At 41.2% G+C, this 15254-nt stretch overlaps 1 protein-coding gene across 1 annotated transcript in view; it reads right to left on the bottom strand.

Moving 5' to 3' along the window:
• The window catches only part of kif26ab (kinesin family member 26Ab), a 69024-nt gene extending 54864 nt beyond the window's left edge, over nucleotides 1-14160 (bottom strand). Inside the window, 2 exon segments of the mRNA XM_039786692.1 lie at nucleotides 13417-13635; nucleotides 13890-14160. Of these exon segments, the coding sequence (XP_039642626.1) occupies nucleotides 13417-13635; nucleotides 13890-13952 (282 nt within the window). The 5' untranslated portion in view covers nucleotides 13953-14160.
• Between the last annotated feature and the right edge of the window lie 1094 nt (nucleotides 14161-15254).

Raw genomic sequence — 15254 nt, forward strand, 5'->3', positions numbered from 1 at the left:
GGAACCAACCTCTGATGAAAACCGACTATAGATGTGAATGTAAGTGCATGTTAAAAGGGCATAAAAGAGATGGAAACACAAATCAGGTATAGTCTGACAGGTCAAATCCAGTTCAAATGTGTTCTCCAGTGACCGCTTCTGTGGGAGTTCAAGTGTGCCCTGGTTTCACCCCTTCATTGAATGCTGCAGCCAAAACAGCCTCTCACTCACAAAGAGATGAAGACATAAATGCCCAGCGTGGGACAAGGGGAGGCAGAGGGGTCAGTGGTTACACAGAATAGGGCGGAGGAGGGTAACGTCTCGCTAGATGGATGTGGTAATGACCGTGTGTCAGCGGTGAATACATTTCGGTGAAGAAATGCTCACACAGACAGAGGGGCAGTTTTATAGAAATTGAATACATATGTTCACATTTACCTGTGTTTGGGGTCACGAGCAGAGAGGTCAGGAGCAGCACATGAAAAGGAAAAAAAAGGAAAAGGAGAAAAATCCCAATTTGTTCTTTCACAACTAAGAATCAAATTCATGTTTGCTAGCAGGATTACAATCACAAGAAGAGATTAATTAAAGATGTTGATCATATGAATTATATCTGAACCAGCTCATGAAGTCAAGCCAAATAGCCTTGTTGACGCCTCCTCCTGGAAACCAACGCAATGCTTAAACGTTAAACTAAAGCTGACACAACCTGTAAAATGCTCTGTAAATAAAACACACATTTAAGTTTGACCACATTTTACGGCATGTTAGCTGTCTGGACTTGCAGCAGACGTAAGAGAATGACTATGGTTTTGTAAGTTTTTGCTCTCATGAGCTGCTGAGTTGCTGCTCTTGGAGGACAGAGGGGGGAGGTGAGTTGGACACAGCAAAGGGTCAGAGAACTGAACAGTGGAACAGTAGCATCCACTCCTCTGAACAGTAAAGCTATGCAGGAATCCACCAAGGCCAAAGACACAGGTGTGCACCCCGAGAGCTTCCCTCCTTTTCACAGAGGGAGGGAAGCATTTCCGTGTTGCACAGACACGTTCAAAGGCATTCCAGCAATGTTTTTGTTGATGCATAAATTTAGAGCAGTAAACAACAGCTTCTATCCATCTTGTTGATTTAAATCCTTCTGAGAGAAAACAGTTGTGCACCTCAAACACAACACATTAATGATGACAAAATTCCAACTGAAAGCAGCTCCAAACATAAGGGAAATGCCAAGACAAGCAAACCACATTCAATTGGGCTAAAGAAAGATACAATTCTATGAATGAACATGTACACAATATAGACAATCCACACACCCTCTCGCAGACTTGTTCTCACACCCAGCATGGGAATCGGCAGCACTTAGCTGGGGGTCTGCACAGTGAAGCCCAACAGTGAGTTCCCAGAACAGCGAGGATGGCTGGGTTTTTATGGGCGATGCTGAACTGATACTGAGCAGCAAACGCAGGATGGAGAGGCATTTTGGGACTCGTAAACAGAGAGGTTTAAGTTTAAGTACCCGACACACAAGAAGGAGATAAAACAGCCCAGAGCTCTTCAGCGGAGAGAGTGACATCATAAAATAGAGCAGCAGTAACAAGAGGGGAAGCATAAAGGACGGATCTATTAATGGGAGATCATGGGAGAGAGGCAGGGGAAGGTTTACTCCACAAGCATCTGGGAGTAATGACAAGCTCAAGATGGCATCGTTTCTTAAGACAGCATATCTCTGCTGATCTGAAAATAAATCTCATTATCCTCGTTTACATCTTTTTCCCGTGACCTCCAAAGTAAATGTGTGTATACTGTGAGAGTTCACAAGTGGGCAAAAATGCCAGCCAAGTTCATCATTCAGCACAAAAAAAAAAACTACGTAACTTGACAATTATGATGTCACTGCTCTTCCTTACCTTGATGCTGTTTCTCAAAGTTAAAGGCACAGTGTAACACTTCTATCAACTTTGAGATTTTACAAGTGTTGTACGAGTGCCCCCTCTCTCTCTTCCTTATCACTCTGGTGCTGCTTATCTGGGTGAATCATTGGATGAGACAGACATATTAAAGGAAGGCTGTCAAGTATCAGTACTTGAGGCTATACTAACTATGTGTGTTTGTGAGTATCACATGAAAGTAGCAAAGAAGGGGTGAAAATCTCTTCTCTTTTATGAAAAAGTTATGTCAAGCAAAAACCACAATGTATCTCAGCCCTCACTGCTTTGGAAGCTTCTTAAACGTTTTACCTGAAAGTGCAGACCTCACCTGCCAATCACAGACAAACAACACTGCTACTGTATCATGATTGACTTCTTTCTGGTAAAAAAAAAACCATTATGAAAATCCATACAGCTGAGGTTGACCTTTTCTGTGTTCCGCCTATTGAGAAACTCAGCGACACCTTTTTTTTTTTCATGGGATTAAAGGCAACTGTGCTGCCATTTTGTAGAATGCATTGCTATGCAATTTCCTTTAAAATGTCAGCAGGCATATTGCTAAGTCAAGTCATTCAATAACGAAAAAAATAAATGAAAGCACACTTTACACTTCTTTTCTTCTGCTGCTTCTGTCTAGAGAAGGGATAAACGTTTTGGTGCAAATCTGAGGTTTTGGATATTTATTATTAGATCTAACAATAGACCAATAATTATGCAAATACGAATGAATGAATGAATTAATTCATGTTTTTTTTTTTTATTATTGTGTCATGCATACAATAAAATATGCCCAGCCCACACAGGCTTACAAGACACCATTACCTAGGATAAGGGACCAGGTAACAAAGTAACCACATACCCTAAACAAATAACCCTTCTAGTCTTTTTTGCCAAGCTTTAGAAACAAAAGTCGCCAACTCATAAATATTAAATTTAAACAACCACTCCAGTTGGTCATCATCCGTGCACCAGAACATTTCAGGATTTTGGACAGACATTTCATGTAAGATCGGTGTTCTTAACTCATCATAATACGGACAATACAAAAGAAAATGTGATTCGTTCTCAACTTCTCATAGTTCGCACAACTTTTTATCTTCTTGGGTGTTTTTGAATCTACCTACTTCAAAGGCAAGGGGAAGGATTCCTGTTCTCAACTGAGCCACCTCTGACTTCTCGATAAGTTTGCTGTAACATATAGTTCAGGACCATAATAATATTTGCTTTGAATATAAGTTCGTAGTTTTGGTTTTAGCAGAATGTCTTTTGACCACATTTCTTCAAATCTTGCAAGTAACTTATTTCTGATTGTGTACATGCTGCAAGTTAAATTCTTATGAGATATATATATATATATATATATATATATATATATATATATATATATATATATATATATATATTGCAATTCAACTTCTTCAAAAACATCATATATGTCATTAGTCAGAGAAACACCTTTTTATTAATCTTATTATCATGTTAAGCAAACAATTCCACAGCCTTATCATGTCACATTTCCTCATTATTGAACCAGGAATCCAACCCATATCACCTTGAACAGCCGAAATAGGAGCAAACTTATGAACTCCTAAAAAAAATAACTAAGTGAACTGTAGTTTAACAGTATAAGTAGCATGTTATATATGAGCATGGACCAGGAGCAAGAAAAAAAACAGCAGGGCTAATAGCAGAGATAAAGAGAGCTTGTATTCTCATCATATTCCCCTTAAAGCTAAGCCCGCCGAGTACCACAGTAATAGCACTGGCCACTCACCTTCTCCATCACCTTCTCCATTAACCAGACCACTACCAGGCCTGCGTGTTGGAATGAGGATAAAACACTGACTGAAATAATGCAATCATAAATTGGTCGCAGTTAAGTTCAGACAGATGGATGACTTCTGCGGCAAAGTGCAAAGGATGGAAGGACCCTGAATGTGCTTTGTCTCTTTCTTTTTTCTCTGGTACTTACACCCACATTCACACATCATCAATACACACACTCATCCTGGCTCACAGAGCTGGACAGTCAAGCATGAAATGAACATGAGCAGCGTGAACTTTGACTGGCATTTTCACGCAGCGCCAGGATATATGGGCCACTATACGTATCAGAATGAGCTCCTGACAATAAAGAATGCGCCCAACGCAAAGCTGGGGAGCCCAGTAAGACGGGTTAACAAACCTATCTACCAATCACAACACAACCCATCACAATCCATCTACTATTACACAAACACAAATAGAATAACACAGTGATGCATGCATACTGTCACCCAGACACATATAGAGAAATATGACTTGAAAGCACAGTGGTGCACTCACACAGCTGCTGCACAGTTTACTGTTGATCACTGAGAGGCCCCTTTAAGAGTGGACTGGTTAGCTTTTAAGAAACATCAAATTGCACACAGTAGTTCCGAACAAAAAGAATGCGATTGTTCACATTGTTGAGAAAAATTACTTTGCTAACACGTACACAATAGTGTTTGAGAAAGTGTGTTTCACTTTAAGGAGCTTGTATAAAGTCTATCAATATCTGTGAACTCAGCTTATAGGGTTACAAGCTTTGCAATTGCACTTGTATTAAGCCACTAAATGGCATTTTCAGAGTTGGCAGAGATCAAAATAGAGGTAAAAGGATATACTACTACTAATAATAATATTCGACTTACATTTGGCAGGCAGCCAGAAACACAACCCAAAACTAATGCTTATGTTCCTACATGTCTGCTTGATGTGTGAATAAGCCACTATTTGCTAACATGTTCACCTTCAGATTTCGGTGATCATAATAACTATAACTAAATGTATACATCAAAAGTGTAAAAATACATATGGCAAGTAATGCATTGGGTAATTTCAGCAATTTTACCCATATATCATATTTAAATATACCTTCAAACTACATGAAAAAATACTTCATATAATCAGTCATCTTTTAGTTTACTTGACTTTGTGTAAGTAGGAAAACTATTTCAATGCCTGCAAAAACTGCTTAAGTGCCTTGCTCCTGGCACGTTGACAATGGTTGTTTGGAGAAGGGATTGCTCATTAGGAAACATTTATCTTAGATTTTACAAATCTGCTTCTCTATCATCTAACACTTAATGCACCACACTCTTAGGGTAAATAATGCCAAAGAGGCCGTCTTCTGAGCTGGCAGGTGAGAAGTAGTAGAAGCTCCATTAACATCTGCCAAAGAGGAAAGCAAACAAGGCAATGTCGAGTCCAACTTTAGGCACCATACACCACTGATCCACTGTTTGCTGTGAGCAAGGGAGCCACGCCCAAACAGCCCAGAGTTTGCTGTCTGCATATCCATCTTGGCAAGGACACACAGCACTGGCATTCTCTTTCAGCACATTGCTATAAGCCCGGCGATTTGTCTGCTACAACAAGGACTGCTGTCAATCGAGCACGTTTTATGGAGCCAGCAGGAGATTACCTCAAACTCAGTGCTCCTCAGTGTCTGTCTACCATCTTGAAAATGTATCTCAACAACTATGTTTTTCCAATACTCTGAATCAGACTCAATAATGGACGGCAGTCTGCCTAGATCATGCGTGTCTCACTTCATCATGTCATATGGAGCCGGGCAGTAGGAGCCACGAGATTGCATAAAACAAACATACATACATATACACTTCACACACAGGCGCCTCACCCTAAATTAACAAGTCAAACTGATTAATTCACACTGGTTACACTTCTTGTTGAATTTGTGTTCTTTTGTTCATTGACATTTTATGCTTTTGTTGCTCAGTTCTCATGCTCTGCAGACCTGTGCTGTAACACATCAGCCTGTAAGCCTAGACAGCAGATCCATTGTTTCATTTCAGTCTGGCTCATTATAACACATGATCCTTCATCAAACAACAGCAAACCCATTCAGACTAGTGCTATTATGCATGGCAATCATTCAAATAAACTAACAATGGGGATATGGCTAAAGAATATAGGTGTTGTCACAATCTCAGCATTACCTGGTGCTTTAATTCAAGAATTCTGTAAAAAGATTACTAATAAAACAAAACAGGCCTCAGTTTTGATTGCCTGACCAAGTCACATCTGAATTAAAATACTCAGTGTGGTATCCTAACTGTCCACATCTACTACACTATCCATAACTGTAACATTAAGTTACAAGAAATGCTTATCTGTAAGCTATGTCGTTTACTTACCTATTAAGAATAATTGTTAATTTCCTTACCCTGTTTGAGAAGGTATCTGCTAATAAGGGATGTTCCAGAAGGAGGCACTACTACACTGAGTTCTGAATCAGAGTATGTTGTTCAGCAGACCGGACAACAACACTAGCTAAATTAGACCGAAGAAGTTGTTGCTAGCGAGAGACATGTGACAGTAACTTAAGTAACTTGTAAAGATGTCATGCCCGCCAATTTGTTTTAAACTCACAAACGTATTTAGATGTTGTGGACATTCAGTTCTTCCATAGAAGATACAACAATCAGTAAATAAACACACGTGAACAGGTGCTTTAAATATTATTGCACTAACTCAAAATGACCACACATAAATTTGCGCAATGCTAGCTAGCAGGTTGCTAATGAACATGTTAAAGGAATGGACATTTTGGTATAAGCTAATTCACTTTCTTGCTGAGAGTTAGCGTTGATGAAAACGATCGATTCAATACCCCTCTAATAAAGGTCTGTTAAATAGAATAACAGACAGGTGAAACTTAGCTTATCTTAGCATAAAGACTAGAGCAGAGAGATAGCTAGCCTGGCTCTGTGAAATGTTAAAAAAACACTTCAGTTTTTGCACAGATTAAACAAATGAGATTCATATTTAACAAACATTCATGAGAGTGGTACCAATTTTCTCCTCTAACTCTTTTGGCATGAAAATGTATTTCCCAAAATGCCAAGGAAAGTAAGTAAGTAAGTAATTAATTGTATTACTATTTATGAAAAAAGAAAGGTTTCTTCCACATTAATAATTTTATTATTTTTTTATTTTTGTACCATTGTTAAGAACATATCTTTCTACATGCAACAGGACACTTTAGGCCAACATTCACAGAGATTTAAGAAAAGCTAAGATGCTCTGCCAAGCGTGAAGCCTCTGGTAGTAATGCTTTCTCATCAGCTCATTATAAAAAGGTAAAGGTGCAGCTGCTCTCCCAAGTCACACACTTTGATTGAACGTCTTTACTGAATAGCTGTTAAGGATAATAGGCTTACTTTACATATTTGACTAGTGAATGAGAGAGGCACTGCAACCTTTACAGTAAGACAGCAGTAAATCCCCAGATCCAAGCAGCTCTAAATAGCTCTTCTCACCTTGACAGGTAACAGGAACATCTGGACGACTCTCTGTAGACATTACAGTGGCATGCAGCCGCACCAGAAATGACCAGATGGCCAGAAAAGGACACATTCAAATAAACTCTGTGCATCTGTGTGTGCATGTCTGAGCTCACGGTACGCATTGGTTTACCCGTGTGCATGTGCCTGTGCATAGAGATTATATATGTGTGTGTTAGTGGGCATCTGCTGAGGAGCCACAGTCAGCTCCTGTTTTATCTTGCCCGCTCCTCCGAGGAGCCAGCAGTGGAGTGCAGACGTAAGGAATGGCAGTTATTCCAGGTGGAACATTCCTCATCCTCCTTTGACAGATTCCCTCACTGTCATCCTGATGAAAGGCGATGAGCATCAGCCTTACTGCAGCTTAGTTTCCTTCCAGATCCATCAACCCTTGCATCTGCGCACCGTAAACCTATTTCCTGCAGTCTGCCCCATAGCAATTTACCCTTGCAATTGCGATAAGTAGCAGACTGGACAGCAACAATTGGGGTCAATTCACTTTCAGCTCACCAAATTAAAGATGTAAAATGAAACTGCGGCAGACATAGTGAAGATGTGGCCTTCATTCCAGAGCTGCCGGAAGATTAGAAAAAAAGGTTTCTGGCCAGTGAAAGTCAGTTACTTTGAAAAGCGGGACCAGCTGTGAAAATCTGGAGGCAGGAAAGTAAATGAGAAACTCTTTACGCTCTCTTAACTACTGACGGAGTTGTTCCACTGTCGACATTCAAAGCACTGTGGCTGCAATGTGCAGCTTCCAGATGGAGATAAAGGCTGGAAAATAGAGGAGATGAAGGATTTCTCTTCCAGGATAATTAAATTCCTGCAGTACTTGAACCAAAAAGTGAACCTTTTTCTAGTCTTTTCTTCTATGCCACTGTGTCCACTGTACTATAATACTGTAATGCAGTGAGTACAGCTTGGTTTAGTTTGAAAATACGTAATACTACTGATAATAGATAGGTGAGTTTCATACAGTACAACTACCAAAAGATTGTTGTTATTTTTAAAAATTACTTTGAGAAATACAAAAGCCTTTTTCATTTAACAAAAGAAGGAAAAAGTCTTGAATGTAAACATTTTAATGTTTAAATACAGTCTGGCAAACATTTGATTTAAATTAAGAAGTGTTAGCCCAGCCCTAACAGTAGGTAAAAAAGAAGCGAACACAATGCATGCAAATTTGTCACACGGAGAGGTGTCTGACAGCTGAAAGACTGAATGAATGAAGCTGTGGAGACTGGAGGCAAAGTGGCAGTGAACAGCTGCATGCTGCTGAGGCTCTCAGATACCGTACAGCACGGTAGCACCATGACTGATGTCTGTGGTCTCCGTACCACTTGACACCAGATTATTGCTCTGCGGTTTAATACAGCCACATGCCATAAAGCAGAAGTCACACTGCATGCAGGGATGAGGCGAGCCCAGAGTCTCCTCTATTCTCCCGTCTCGTCTCTCATCTCCTCCCAGGCTCTCTGGAGTGCATGCACTGCTGAGCAGCCACAGAGGCACACAACACACACATCACAGAGAGCCCCAGGGGCTCAGGTGCTTAGAGGTGAATAGAATAGCATAGCCATGCTCTGTATTAACTCTACGTCAGCTCAAGTTTCAGCACCGGAGAGGTTTTTCACACACGTCTTTTTTCTATCCTTCCCTCCATCCGTCTGCCAGTCACTCTGTCCTGTCGTCTGCCCTCCTGCAGCGAACCTGGCAGCGTACACCTGTTCCAGCCCAGGTCGGTCTCGTGAAACTCTAACCACCATAAAGACTGGGAGAAGTGACAGAAAGGTCAGAGGTCAGTCAACAAAGGAGAAGTAACACCTGCCTCCCCTGCCGCCCCCCCCCCCTCCCCCCGCCAACTCGCCTGAGAACCAGTAGCCAGGTAGGTAGATGTGCAGCCATTCACCATCACTCACTTCTTCCTGTTTCTCTCTCTCTCTCCTGAACTATTTCTCTCTCACACACTTATTTATGCGCAGTAACAATATCAACAAAGCAATTTTCCTGCTGGCTCCTTGGCCATGGCAAATAAACACTCTGCCCCACTTCTTCTTTCTTTGTCAGTCAGCTATACAAATTTCCTATGTGGGCAAGCAGGCACAGAATGTATTAATGTCACACAACACACACAAATGGCTGTGTAGAAATGAGTTTATTTCCCACACAGTCAAACGATGTAGATGGTTAATTTCCTTTCTTCTGTGATTCAGGAAACAAAACCTGATTTGTAATATTTTACATGGAATCAATAATAACTCTGCGTGTAAAGTGGGTCGAGGGTCAGACGATGAACAAAGCAGTAACAAATCAAACATGAATCCAAAAATGAGTCATTTGAGAGAATTACTGGTCCCATAATTTATGAATTTGACATGAAAAAACTGGCAGAAGGCCTCATGTAACAAATTAATTCCTGCAGCCACATTCATAGTCACACTCATACACACCATCCATAATAGGCTTGGACACCTTGTGCATACATCAGCATTGCACGCACGTTATTCTTGATTAGCTGGCAGTTTGCTCATTATCTGTCACCACCATTTAAGTTCATTACACTTTCATCTCCATAGTGACCTGGTCCTAAATGCAGTTTCTCCATATCAGGAGGGCAAAGGTCATCAGAAAAGTAAGGCCTGGCTGCAACTGACCTCAACCTCCAACGGCTCAACTTAATCCAAATGTTCAAGCCCTCACAGCCCTGCAGAACCATCTCTGTTAATCAGTCAGTGTACTAGTGGAGCTCACAAGGTCCAAGACTGCTTGTATATTCATAGGCCCCAGTATTTATGAGTGGGTGTTAGCACTGCTGACTTCATCTCTGACCTGCAGTCTCTGCAACATACCAAACCCCAACGTGTCTGCTCTAGAACTCTGGCTTATAAAAAGGAAAAGACTTAATATATTTCCATGTTTCCAACCTTCAGTTTTATCAGTAAAAATACAAATATCACAAACACATTCTCAGCTGGAAATTAAAAGAATAGCTTGACAATTTGGTAATTGTGTGTATTAGCTTTCTTGCAGAGAGTTAGATGAGGAGATTGATTGCACTCGTGTCTGGACGCGTCCGACCAAGAAATAGATAACAATAGCATGGCAATGTGTTGTTTTTACTCTTTGTTTTGTTGTACGGATTCAACAAATAAGATATAGTGTGCTAATTACTGAGCTTTAGAGGTGCTAGTGGGCATATTTTGTTACTTTGGACAGAGCCAAACTACTTTAACTGTTTCCACTATTTCCTGTTTTTATGCTAATCTAAACTAACTGGCTGCTAGCTCAAGCTACATAACCGTACATACATCAATCTTCAGAAGAAAGAAAGAAAAAATTAGCCTAATTCCTAAAATACTTTTGTACAACTTGTAGTGATAGACTTCCTTGCATATTTCATCAACATAATCCCATCTTTTTGGCTCCCATTGTCCCTGAATGTCATCTATGTCATGGATCAGCGAATACAATTACTGTTAGCCTTTTCAAAAATTAGATATCAAGTGACAGAGCTTCTGTCAAAACTGTGACTGAGGGGCTTGAGCTGCTGCAGTCTGGCCACAGGCAAGGAATTATAGTTCTTACAGGTCACAATGACTCCAGGTACTGGCTCTATACAAACTTAATCGCCTTTTGTTGTCAATGACACTCAACCATAAATATGAAGTATCCCAGGCCAGAGACTTACAAAAAGCAGACAACTGTTAGCATTTATGACCAGAGTTTGGATCTAATCCAGAGCTTCTGATTACAGTAAGAAGCTAATTGGTTTCTTTAAAGTGATTGTCTTTCTTTATATCATACCTTACCTAGCCACTGTGTCCAGCCACAATAAGCACAGTCTACAATTATTAAATTCAGACTGTCTGTTATTCACTACTGAAGTCATTCTGTACTATAGGTTTTAATTATGCAAATTAAGTAGGTGAATTCCCTTCATTAGATCCAGTCTGGAGGTTGTCAGTATCGCTACTCTTTCCGTCTGTCCTTTTCCAAGTTTTTTTTTTTTTTTTTTTTTTTTTTTTTAATCATCTGCTTTCTTAATGTGCCAAGGCAACTGAAACTTAAGGGTGGTAGCTCAAGGACATAATTTCAGCAAAGTTAATTTGGGGTTGAGCACTTCAACACAATGTCATAACATATTTATAATAAGAAAAATCATTGCAAATTAAGTGTATAAAAGGGCAATACAGTTGCATGTGCAGTTTAAATAGTTTCAAAAAGTTGTCAAACACAAGACCCTGTGCACTGTTGCTCTTGAAATAAAGCATGAACTTAAAAGCAGGAGGCATGAAAAATACTGAATTGCTGCCAGTGGATGTGGACACAAAGAAATAATTTATCATCTTGAGTTTTCTAATGCTTGCTAAGTGGGTTCTGTGCAAAACGTTTATTGCACCATTGGCAGGTTCACCCATATACCTTTAGGCTATAGTGTAGACGGAAAAGGCCTTTACTTCCCTGTATTTGCACACTTGCAGGACAGCAGGTTCTTCGAGACCATAACAGAAAAACACAAAAGCTGTCTGGGAGGCTTCAGTGTGTGTGTGAACAGTGAAATTTCCCTCTAGTAGTTTTCATGTAGAAAAGCACATTCACTCTTCCTTGAATTTGTATCCACTCGCTGCTACTACTGTATTCAAACAATAAGTCTGTAGGCAGGGTAAGGGGGAGAGGGATGTCTGGGGACCAAGCCGACTTCCTCTTCACAAAAACAGAACGGCCGGCGGATGGGGAGGGAGGGGAAGTGCTACCTCGGGTAAACAGTCTACGCTCTCGTTTTTCCCATGACGGCCACAGACACAACACTGGACGAACCATAGCAGGTATGGTGATCGCAGACACACCAACAGGCCACCAGAGTCACCCTGTTGACCTTATTCCCTCCACGGAGGAAGCAATTTGGAAGCGATCATCCATAACCGCGTCCATCCTATGAGGCCCAACAGGTGGGTAGCTCAAACTCACAAAGACAATGGATTTATTGTCGTTCCATACTATAACCCTGGTGCAATAAGAGCACCCTGCCATCACTGTGTTTCACCCCAGAATTAAGGTCCAATTTAGCCATCAACAAGTGCAAAATAGGGGGTTAAGTAGCTGCTCCCATCTCTTTCTACAACACAGAGCACCTGGTGAAGGCCACAAAGTACTGCTGGAGGGTCCCACACTAAAAGAGGGAGGTCAGTTCCCATGGCAGATAATGGCAGTTAGGGGTAGGCTTAATGTGTTTACAGGGTGAACTTACCTGATACCTGAACATAGATCTGATATGCTCAAAACAAAGATTAGACCACACATGCAGATGTCTCAGACAGAGAGCCCAGGTGCTTCAGAAATGCCCCCTTGTCCCTTGTCTACCTGTTCCCGTATGAACATCAGGTGCTGCGGGATTTGGGGTGAACCTTGAAGAGCTGTAATCCTATCCGACTTTGGGACTCTCTCTCTCTTAAAACGGGACAACAAAGGAGAAGCGACCCGAGGGTAAACCCAGCCCGCCACAACAACAGCAGTCTCAGGACCTATATTTAACAGCGGTGGGAATTGTGGGAACAGCCATACAGGAACAATTTCAATGCACAGCGAAGGTCGACTGGGACTTAACTTCCTCCTCAGTCTCCAACATGAGCAGCTCGCTCATTTCAACTCCACTGGCCCCCCTCCACACCCAACAGCAAAATGAAGAGATAAGCATTGTTTAGCCAAACAATGGGCCACTTTCAAAGTCTCAAAAGCATCCATTTTCACATACAAGGCCAGCATTTGAAGTCAAGCATGCAATAAATAACTTTACAAGTGGATGGTGAGCTTTCTTGGTACAATTATAAACCATAGAGAGGATCGGATTTCACTGTCTTTAGATATCAGCGTTAAGAGCAGGTGCAGGTGGGCAAGAAAGGCCAAAAGACATTAGCACAGAATGTGCTACAGAAATGTTACAGCAGTTCAGAGAGTTCACTACTGCTATGTGTGTAAAACAGTGAGTATAACTAACTCACATATTTAGTTTTTATTAATTTAATTTGACTATTTATTTTTTTAACAAGAAATACTGTGAAAAAAACAATGCAGCTCAGGTGATCTCAGTATTTCAAACTTTAAGGTGTAAATAAGTGCAAAACAGTTTAAATTTGAAAATGAGATTGGCCTAAAAGAGAGAGAAAAAAAGTTATTAAACTAACCTTCAGTGAATTCTGGTCTGCCAGGGCTAGCGCCTGCTTCTTCAGCTCTGTGACTTTCTTTTGACATTGCTGGCAGAAGCCTCCCTTCTCCTCCGACTCTGAGATGGAAACCGACCCGGCGCCCTCAGGGGGAGGCCGGCTACTGCACCGCGCGTCCTCGGCAGATTGAAGTCTTTTCCTGGGGGTTACTGGAGACTCTCCACTCGGACATCCATCCACCTTCAGCATAAGGAAAACGTTTGGTTAACTTCTATTATAGGAATAATAGCAGGTCGCACCTCCAGTGCGCTGAAGTGTGAGAGTGAAACTGTTTGTTTGTACCTTGACGACCCGTTTGAATACAAAGCACCTGTCCAAGCGCGCACCAATGAGATGCAAGTTGTGCCGCTTTTATGTTAGGTGGAAACGACACAACCTACGTGATCTTATTCCTATGTATACATACACTTAATCGTGTGCAGTGAGACACTTACAGTGAACACGCGGTTGTTAGGGTCCCTTCCATCAGAAGCTGAATTGCCCCAAAAGGAGCTCATTCTCCCAGATCAAGGCTACACCTTCAGGAGAACGTCTTCCTGAAACACCAAACTCACAGGTTTTGCCGCTGAAAAAACGCCGGCCTGAGCCATAGGCTAGACCGAAGACCTGGCTGAGGCTCACCAGTCATCTGTCAGATTGTACTGGACCAGTAGCTTCTGGTCGAAGGCAACTGGTGAGTGTGTACCATAAGTTTACCGCGGAGGAGTTTTGGTACAGGAGGGCGCTCAGCGGTGAGCAGGAGGCGGTATTATCATCCTGGAATGGGAGGGCTGAAGAAAACTTTTCCTGCGCAGGAAGGGGTCAGAGCTCTTATTGTACCATAGACCACTCGGAATTGTCTGCGTGGTGAACAGGAATATATCAGTCGAGGAATTTCTCCCCATAAAATATTTCCTCTTACTCTAAGGTTGGGAAAGTCATCTTATTCCACACTGTCGGACAGTATCATGTATGTAGCCTATTAGCTTTTTCAACCTTTCCATTGAAGCTACATGATGCGCACACTAATTGAAATATTAAAATCCCAGACTCCATGTTGTTACGGCTTTATCATTCCATGAAATGGAAATATTGTAGATGTGTTACCAATCATTAATACATTTTTCCCCCAACCCCCCCTGGATCTCCATTTGGATTTTAAGTATGAGTTATGTGGGCTTGAATAAGGGAGGGCTGCAAAACAAAAGTTTATACAGGGGGTTCAGGCGGAAACAAGTAGCCTACCACTATCAGAAAACTCCGTGATATTTAAAAAAAAAGAATCTGATTGTGTGTACCCTCCAATAAGATCATAAGACTGTTGGCTACATTTCACATTATTCACATATGAATACATTGAGTTCACGGTGCTTTACGCTCCTTATGTGCCAATTAGGTATTGATTAATTGGTCTTCCAGGTCACCCTTTAGAATAGAATAAAATAGAATAGATCATTTATATCATTAGGTTTCTGTTTCAGCTGTGGCCGCTCAGTTTCAGCAACTGTTGCCTCTCCTTTCAGACAGGACTGCCTCTGTCTGCTGTTAGTGTCTGGCGCCATCCTCTGGCAAGAATAAAGAACAGCATCTCTCAAACTGGAGGGGGTTGAGGTACCAAGGTTAAATATTTAATTGGTAAACTTTAAATATTTCATGTGGGTGATGTAACCGACAGTGGCCGCACGCTCTTAAACACTTTCTCTTTTTCTTAGCCTTAAACGACCTATTTAGGTAGACCCACAGTCTTTTGTCCTCTGGTTGTAGCCTACAACTCATGCCAAATTCTAGACTTAAATGGTGAATTGAATATAGCCAAATAC

This window comes from Perca fluviatilis, chromosome 20 (assembly GCF_010015445.1).
Source record: "Perca fluviatilis chromosome 20, GENO_Pfluv_1.0, whole genome shotgun sequence".
Taxonomy (NCBI): domain Eukaryota; kingdom Metazoa; phylum Chordata; class Actinopteri; order Perciformes; family Percidae; genus Perca; species Perca fluviatilis.